Source organism: Chondrus crispus, genomic scaffold (assembly GCF_000350225.1).
Source record: "Chondrus crispus Stackhouse genomic scaffold, scaffold_236, whole genome shotgun sequence".
Taxonomy (NCBI): Eukaryota; Rhodophyta; class Florideophyceae; order Gigartinales; family Gigartinaceae; genus Chondrus; species Chondrus crispus.
This window is the reverse complement of record NW_005179119.1, coordinates 60,342-69,471: the sequence shown is the minus strand read 5'-3', so window position 1 is coordinate 69,471 and position 9,130 is coordinate 60,342. Positions and strand designations below refer to the sequence as shown.

Here is a 9,130-nt window from a genome sequence, read left to right as displayed (position 1 = left end):
ACACGTGTGCGAGATGGGATACGTTGAAACAGATAACACGTGTAGAAGCTCGTTGCTGATAATGTGGAAGAAGCAGACAACATTTCGGAGAGCTGACAGAAAATAATGCAGACAGCGAGCGCAACTATTAGAGATGCGGCGTTCTTGTTACTGACAAATGTATGTACCCTACCGCTTTGTAGAGCGAGGAAAAGAAGAAGAAAGGGCACGTAATAAATCACCAACTGTGAGTATTCACGATATTCTTTGGCAAGAATTTGCTACCGCGTTCGTACCCGAGACCCCGTGCGCTTCTGTGCGAGACGACCATCCTTTGTCACACACACTGGAAGAATATTTTTGTATCTTCCCCCCCTGGATTTCACAACAAGGGTTGGCACGGGGTGCTCTTATATCGTGGTCCCCACTGTATTTGCGTTTGCTCTGTAAGAAGCATCGCGAATGAAGTTTCCTACTCACACGTTGCACACGTGTTTAGAAAAATTCTAGCAGAATTCTGTCTCACAACTTGCAGGCTGACGTATGATACCCTTGTTGTAGACATTTTTACAGTATTTATGGCCGCCGTCCGACAGCACGCGACGGCGGCGGAAGTCATCGCCCTTTTTTTCACAGAAGCGTAAATTTACGCTCTCCAGTATGTCTAGGTCACAAGACTACCTTCAAGCGCGGGCCCTTACGGCAATCAGTTCTGCAATCAGTTCTGCAATCTCTTCTCCACATATTCGTTCCCCCCACAGCTCTTAACTGGGTATCAGAGGTTCCCTTCTTCCCCAACGGGAAGGCATCTATGCATCATCCTCACACGTCGCGATACTTTCCACGACGAAAACAGACCCACGACATGTTGATGGAAATCTTCATTTGTTGAAATTCACTTCTTACGTTATCCACCCCGCTCCGCAGCGCGCTTATCCCCCTTCGCCCCTTTTCTCACCATCCATGCAGCGAAAGCAACAATCTCCATCGGTAGATCTTCACGCACATAGACAGCATGCTCGCCATTCCTCCACCCGTGCCCCACGACCTCCCCTACCAGGTCCTCCCTCTTCTTCGTGGTCCTGACGTGTTTCGACCCCTTCTTCGAATATCCTGAACTAAGCTTATATAAGTCCCATCGCTTTCGCATCCGACTCCGCCCACTCACGAGTTCCCACGACGACTTTCCCATATCAATCTTCACCACACGCTCAGACTTTCTCTTACCACTCGTCGCAGTGGCCAGCCTCCCCTTTCCGTTGGATCCGAGAAGCGTCCAATGAGTACCATGCCCTTCCTTTCTTACCTCAAATGTAGAAGATCTGTCCCAAATGATCAAGCTGCCACTGCCACTTCTGCCTGAGAAGCGCAGTTCTGCGATAGAGTCCCCACTGCCTGGATCATGCATAGTGCAGTTTGAATTCCAGTTTGACGCGGAACTGACGAGGAGGTGGCGGTAGCTTGACGGTGACATTGTGGGGCTCTTTGGGTGATGATGATGATTGTGGGATAGCGCCGGTGTGCGGAACATGATGTCTGTTGTGTCGCTGTTATATGCGAGACGAGTGAGGCACAGCGAGCGAGGGTGGCAAGCGGCAGACTGTATGAGAACGTAGATGCACGGCAAACGGCTTTCGTCCAGAGTATCTGGATAGATACCTCACTTGCTGCTTGAATACAGGGAGTGGTGGGATGGGCACCAACCCAGTGAAGTTGTCTGCGGTGAGCCAATGTTGGAGAGTAGCGAAAAGTCGTGAGATGTTCCAAAGGAACGCGAATGAGGAAGAGGATGTGTGCACTGGGGAACACGGCGGCAACAAGCAAGTGCAGTCAGTGAAGCGGGGATACGGAAAAGGAAAGTCGGGAGAGTGGATCATGGTTTTGTGCGTGGGACGTTTATTCCTCCGGATTGCTTATCGATGATGTCTTACAGCTTTATTGCATTTGAATTCCTGTTTGGTTTTACTGTACGCGGATTACCTCCGCCATGCCACGTTGATCCCAATCTCACGGTAGGATCCATGATGCAAACGCGTGGCGGACAGGCGTGGATGCGACGACAGCGAAGGACAGTCCACTTTGCTGCGAAGTCGAATCATTGCTACCCTTTACATTAGGCCCGACATCCAATCCCTATCCTCAACTGAGAAGGAAAATACCTTCTTTACAGTAACCACCAACATCTCCTACCTAGGAGGGCCGTTGAGACCTGAACGCCTTTTGCTCTCTCTCTCTTTCTGCTTCCACCACTTTTCACACCACCGCCCTTTTTGGAATCCCCTTCTCTATAATATTTATGAACATATACAGTACAATGTATTACTACTACTACACTCAGAAGCGATCCATCCAGGGGCGTGGCAGTTACCTCTGATGATGATACAGCACTTCTCGCCATGACAACAACACTTTCTCTATCCATCCAAGAAGCTCTCTTTTAGCATCGCATACTTTTATGGTTAACTACCAGCTTCATTCGCTGAGCACACTCGATACAGAATTAAACGCTGCCAGAAATCTCCTCCGTTTGAGTTGCCGCTACCCAAACAAAACTGCCAGAGACGACCAAATAATCTCTAGAGTTGCCTCCGTCTATTATATAGTCACCCTCATATATTTGTACGCATTCTCACGCATGGTCATCCTCGCCACGAGGTGTGCTTTCGATTGGTTTCCTTTGTCTCATAGCCTTTATTATATACTGGTAATGTTGAGTGCTCTTTCACCGACGCTCTCGGGAGGCTTTTCGCCTTGCACAACTACTCTGGAGACGACGAAACAACTCTTGATTTCCAACAGGGAATTCCCTATGTCGAAATAAACACTCGCATCTTCTTGCCCTCGCCAAAATTTCATCATCTTTTCATGTCATAATGTTGAGCTCCACACCGCTGTCAATCCATGAGGGTCTCCCCTTAGGAAGTCACGGTTCGAACTGAGTCCACAATGGAACTCAAAAGACAACTACCCAGAATAGATGTCCATTTTCATCATCTTGCCTTCTCATTTCTTTGGGGTTTTCATACTACAGTGCTCTACGCTTCGCTAGAGTGTCGCGCAGAGGAGATAACCTTTTTTTTTCTTGAAGTGAACGTGCTGGCACGAGCTGGCATGGAGCACCGCTATTTTCTACCAGTGCTTCTCATTTTTTTTTATAGAACAGAAGCTCACGGTTTGTGTGTCATTCGCAAAAGTGACGCTATATCAAAAGCTTCATAGGAATCCTTGCATCGCTTACCGAAAGCCACGTTCCATTTCAAAGATAGCTGCTATCTTGCCCGTTGTTCAAGACAAGGCCACTCCACTAGGCCAAGGGCGAAATGGACGACGTAGGAGCTGGCCTCCCGCGAATCGCACATATGCTACCTCCTGTTGCCCTTGGATTCGCCAATCTTGGACTGTGGCCTTCCTGCGGTTGGGTTATGGTCATGTCCGTAACCGAAGGTTTCCGTTCGCTATTCCAACACACGAGAAGAGCGTTTTTCGGGATACGGTATGTTGTAACCTGGTTTCCTCAACCAGTACTCCCTCATATCGCGATAAGTGAACGTGTACCGAAGGTCCCCTCCCCCTCCCCTCCCCCTCCCCCCTCCCAAAATACCACATATTTGCATTTTTACGTGCAAAGGCTTTGTGATTGGCGGTTGTTGAGAAAAGAATGCGAAGCAACTGATCACAACATGTTAATATGTTTTGCTGCGAGAAGACGTTCAGCTCCGCAGCGACGCTCGCACTTCCCAAAGGAGATAAACTACGCATAAATTCTGTATGGTAGGAATCATCAAAATGATAGTATAATTGGACCTCTCCGAACTGATGTTGATCAGAATTGATTCCACTGGAGGGAAGATACCTTCGCTGTTGGAGTCATAGCTAGTGTATTTCAGGAACGTTGGTGCTTCTTATTTCCAATGCGAACAAATGCCATCGGGGCTAGCAGGCCTCAGAATCGCTGTACTCCATGGAAGAGGTATTGTTTTCTTTTGGCCTGCATCGATCTGAATATATTTAATACTGCAAATGCTTCATGCCTATTTCTTGTGAACATACTTGGCGTTCGATCTCTTGCCCTCACGAAAGACCATACTTCTTAACGATTTAAGTTAAAATTGCGTATTCTGAGGAAACTCAGAGATTGGGGCGATAGACCTGATCCTCTACTAAGAGAGCGTGCATTTGTGTACTCGTCTCCCAGTATGTAGCGTTTTGAAAAAGCTACTTTCCACCATGTCAGGGCTGTCTTTCGAAGCTTTGAGGCTCTCCCGAGCGCCTGCAAGTAGACGACCAGATATTCTGATATTTCTTTGTTCGTTATCGAGCAAGTCTTACGTGCGGAAGGCAAAGGAACTTCTCGTCCCATCACAGGAAGTCCTCCCTCTCACTCAAAGAACAAAGCATCGTAGCCAGGAGATAGAAAGGCGTTATGCGAGTGATATACTGCACAGCATCGGAACCACGATATGAATGAGAAAAGTAAGGGGCCACAAGAGACTTTAAATATTCGGCCAGGAGTTAAAGCACCAAGAACTATTTGCCGAATCAAAGATGACGAGAGGAAGCCACGACGAGTGACAAGAATAGGGACCGTAGAAGCAGTTTCAGCGTATGTGTTTATCGTGATTGTCAACGCGGAAAAGTGTTGCCAGTCGTGCGGCATGGCCTTCGCATAATAAGCCTACTACAAGGACTGCTCCTGACCCGACCCTACGCTTCTGAAACCAGTCAAACGTCCTCGATTGGTGAGACGCCGCAGGCATTTGTAGGATCCCATCACAATTTGATTGTCTTTCGATGTGCCAAGGCCGACGGCGCTCGTTCCGCCCTTTACAATTTCGGCGTTCAGGTACAATTTTTTTTCGTCAGTTTGCTCTTTCCCCAACTCCCTATAGCCCTTTCCGCCCGCCCCTCCTTGATCCTGTCCCATCCAAGTCAGCACTTGCTGCAACCCGCCGTTGAATACAGTCGGGAAAGCCCAACAAAGCAATCGAGAGATAACTGCCATGCAGACTGGGATCCAGATTATAATCGTTCGAAGATTCTGCAGGTCCTCCACTGAGTCTTGCTTTTTATAAACGTTTGTCGCCAACTTCTTATCGTCGCGATCGGCAAATGTTTTTTGAAGTGCAGCTCGAATTCCATATGCACCCACGACTCCCCGAATTAGCCCATCCCATTCTTGAATGTTAGAGGTCACCCATTTGGAAACAATAGCGATGCCCCTCCGCCCGATCGCATTTTCCAATGCACGATCAAGCAAATTCTTGTCGTCTCCAACAACGCGCGGAGGAAGCGATTGAGAATCCTCGGCAATTGTGCCATCAACCATAGACAATCCCATAACTCCATCATCGTTCATCTGAACATCTATGGTAGCTTTAGCAGCGCTGACCTTACATGGAATCGTTAAGATGGCAGTTGACCCTTCGTCTTTCTTGATAGCGAGGGAAACTTTGAACATCGCTTTACCCTTTTCAGTTGCTGTGTGATTATCTTCCAGTATTCGGCAATTCTCGTTTGCGGTTCCGGCGCCCACATGTTCAAGGGTGGATATATCTACCGATCGCTCTTCAACGGTTGGCTCGCACTTGTATAGCAGCCCTTCCACTTCAGATACGCGGGCTGCGACTATGTCTGCGTTTTCATCACTGTTGCAATCCGTCGAATAAGGTCCAATCTGAGGCGTTTTTGGCACAAAAACTTGTCTTGCTGTTCCGGCAATCTCGTATGTTGCGTAGTGTTCTCCTCCTGGAATGATGCGGAATTTTTCGTCGCTCATATTGAAAATGTAGCTTTGCCCAGTAGCGCCGTAATTGTCACCAATGCGACCACCGATGCAATTTGTCCCAACCTGGAGGTCGGCGACGCGCACACGAGGATTCTCCTCCCTTTCAAGGACGACAGAGAGCAAGACAGGTGCAATAATAGCTCCAAGAGCCATCACTGAATACACAAGAACTTTGTACAACGTGCCCTGGACAGTGCTGACACTGGTAGTGGTACCGATAGCATGACCGAGCTGTGACCGAGTCATGCCCTTGAAAACAAGTAAGTAATCAATAGCTACTGCTAAGATGTCGTGCACGAAGACGAAGAGGGCGGCTTCTAATTGCAGTGTAAAGAGAAGAAGCTTCCACTTGATGAATTCACCTTCGAACTTGACAATTCCAGAAGAGGAATATACGGTGAGTAGAATAGCGGACGCGATGCTGAACAAGGTTAAGGCACTACGGGCCGTAAATAAGGTGAGCTTTGCAGAGCCCTTCCATTCAGGGACCGGAGAATTCTGTTGCGAGTCAAAGCGAGAAGAGGTTCCTGGTGGTAGTGGTATGGTGAGGGTCTCATGAGATGTGATGGCTTGTTGACAAGCCTGGAAGGGTAAACGATCGCCAGATGTGAGGGGGTCCATGGAAGGTTGCAGATTTGTTTGGTGGAGCGGATGTTGTGGCAAGGAGGACTGGGAAGAACGGGACTGGTTTCCATCTGCCATGATGGCAGGGAGGTTGAGCTTCTTTCAGGGAGGGTTGATGCCAGGGAGATGGAAAGAGTGAAAGAAGAGGACGAGTGGTGAACTGTCCACGATGTGAGACTGTTGCAGGGAAGTGAGGATGACATACACGAATGGGGCACCGAAGAATGTACCGAGCATGGGGGTGCCACAAAAAAAGAAGAAGGGGAGCTAGGGAAATGTGCGATGTCACTTTATGTCAACATGAGCTAAGAATTGAGTGCGGTCGAGTCAAATGATGAGAACAAGCAAAGGCGTGAAAGTGATCTGCTACGCGCCAAAGCGTTTTTTCGACTACTGTACAGTATTTGGAAAAAAGCGATCTTCCACAGGTCCCTAGCTATGTAGTATGCTGTACCTACACGCTTCATGCATCGTTGCCAAAGGACTCTGCATCGTTGCCAAAGGACTCTGCATCGTTGAGGACGCAGAGTTTGACAGCAATATAAGAAGCATCGATCAACTTTGATACTGTAGTGCCACTCATATTTCAAGACTCAAGGAGGTTGGATCAGAAGTTTGGGTGCAACGTTATGCCTGTAGCGTGAGCTGTCCTTCAGACGTCGTCGCTGAAGGGTGCTTGTAACCATTGTGTTGCTAGGCTCCTGAACGATGGCCTGGATTCGGTATACCTCGTTGTACACTCTGCAATACAGTGGTGGCAAAAACTATAGGACATTGGGGCTTATTGGGTCCCATCGGCGCAATTTTTAAGTAAACATTAAATGCCTTGCTGGGTAGTTGGTCCGTGCGGCGCGGAGCGAGAATCCGAAAACAGAATGCAACTACGACAAATATTTCCCAAGATATCCCCCTTTTCTCGACACGCCCCCGGCAAAAACTTTAGGTACACTTTAGTTACACTTACGTCCGAAACCCGAAAGCGCGGGGAGTGCTAGGGCCAGTGCCGCCAAACATTGGCAAATAGTAGTTTAAGTATCTGCCACTGTAGGCATCCGCGAACCCAATGTCAAGCACCCTGCTCGTCCGCCACAATGCCTCGCAAGCCACGGTTGTCTGACTTCGAGAAGGGGCAAATTTTGGCCAACAAGTCAAACTGCTGGCCTGTTACACGCATGGCAAGGGAGTTAGGACGCTCTAGGAACGTCATAACGGCCTTTCCTCGAAACGAGAACGAGTATGAGGACATCGCCGTCCTCATATGGGAACAAGCGCCGGTCGGATAGACACTAGTACTCAAATACAGTACCGGTACTGCGTGCATGGGCGCAAAGCTGTACCATACTGCACACACCGTCCTGAACAGCACAAAAGGTTATCGTACGAACTGCAAGAAGATTAACCAAGATTGTTCACAAATGCCGGAATTGTTGCCGGCAGCATCGATGATGACAACGGATGACTGGGCGGGCAGCGATAAATGTTGCCACCTGTGGTATTTCACAGAAATACGCAGGTGAGGTAGGAAAAAATAAAGAGAATTTTATGTTCGTCAACCCTTCGACCGGGTTGATATCTCGCAATGATGGGGGCTCGTGTGATCGAGCCACTCCACCTGCGGGATGTCGAACACAATTCTGTCTGTTTCTCCTTCTTCCTCTCTCGCAATCCGAGAGAGGGCCTTGCTTATAAAGGCAGAGAAAAAACAGGCAAGTGCATCAACCTTACGGTAGTATACAGAAGTGCACACGTAGGTCGCTAATTTCTACAAAGAAGCTTAATTTTGGTAGCATCCAGCAATGTACAGCAACTGCCGTACATTGTTGGAAGCAATTACTGTACAGTATCCAAAACAAATTTCTCCCAACCTCAAATTCTGACTTGTTGCAAACTACTGTAAAATACCCTTGCTGTATGGCAAATGCCTTCGCATTTGTGCAAACGCGCAAACGCGCAGCGTTTTGCATAAACGTCGGAAAGGCACAGGATGCGTCGGCTCTTATTTCTTCTATTGAAACGCTGCGCGTTTGCATAAACGTTTGAGCGATTCGCGATTCTCGCCTGCTGGGCTTGAGCCGAAACTAAAGAGCTGGAAAGTTGTTGTAGATCAGATACCCTTCACTCTTCATATGGTCTGCACTACATATACTGACGCATTTAGGATTGATCCCAAGAAATTCAAATCTATGCTAACACTGTCAGTGCTAACACTGTCTCTGGACCCAAAAGACAAACGGCAAACTTCATGCCTGCCAGTGCTGTCCGTTGGAGATGTTCGCTCGCGTAACAGAAACCACCTTGCAAAGACACATTGCACCGGTACAGTGCAGTAAGTGGCAGGCCGGTGCCTTCTTATCTCTTTGTTCTGTCCTGTCAAATCGCTGCGGGGCTCGATATGCATCCAGTCCCATTCACTTGGGTATTCAGACTCAAGCCGCTTGACGACGTTGGGAACGTCCTTCACAAAGCTCGGTGCTGTGTACGTGGTGATGAGCAGAAGCCATTCACTGACTACGATCCAGACAACACCTACGCTCCAGTGGCCACACACGAAACGCTTCGCATCTTGCTGGCGTTCGCAAGTAGTCACAACCTGGAGCTTGAAGGTGCAGACATTTCTAATGCCTATCTCTACGGCAAACTTTACATTCCAGTTATTATGAAACAGCCCACGGATTCAAGTCGGCTTCAAAGGAAGCCTGGTCATGTTGCTAAAGTACATGGTTCCATGTATGGAACCAAGCA

At 48.3% G+C, this 9,130-nt stretch overlaps 3 protein-coding genes; 1 reads left to right on the top strand and 2 right to left on the bottom strand.

Moving 5' to 3' along the window:
• Positions 1 to 486: 486 nt before the first annotated feature.
• CHC_T00004554001 (hypothetical protein) lies at positions 487 to 1,510 on the bottom strand. XM_005716008.1 is given in 2 exon segments: positions 487 to 886; positions 887 to 1,510. The coding sequence occupies 1 exon segment, from the start codon at positions 1,508 to 1,510 to the stop codon at positions 887 to 889; it is 624 nt and encodes a 207-aa protein (XP_005716065.1). The 3' UTR covers positions 487 to 886.
• Positions 1,511 to 4,579: 3,069 nt separating this feature from the next.
• Positions 4,580 to 5,305, bottom strand: CHC_T00004553001 (hypothetical protein). XM_005716007.1 is given in 2 exon segments: positions 4,580 to 4,657; positions 4,658 to 5,305. The coding sequence occupies 1 exon segment, from the start codon at positions 5,303 to 5,305 to the stop codon at positions 4,658 to 4,660; it is 648 nt and encodes a 215-aa protein (XP_005716064.1). The 3' UTR covers positions 4,580 to 4,657.
• Positions 5,306 to 7,707: 2,402 nt separating this feature from the next.
• On the top strand, positions 7,708 to 7,905 carry CHC_T00004552001 (hypothetical protein). Its single transcript, XM_005716006.1, has one exon. It carries the CDS (start codon positions 7,708 to 7,710, stop codon positions 7,903 to 7,905), a length of 198 nt encoding a protein of 65 aa, XP_005716063.1.
• The last annotated feature ends 1,225 nt before the right edge of the window (positions 7,906 to 9,130 follow it).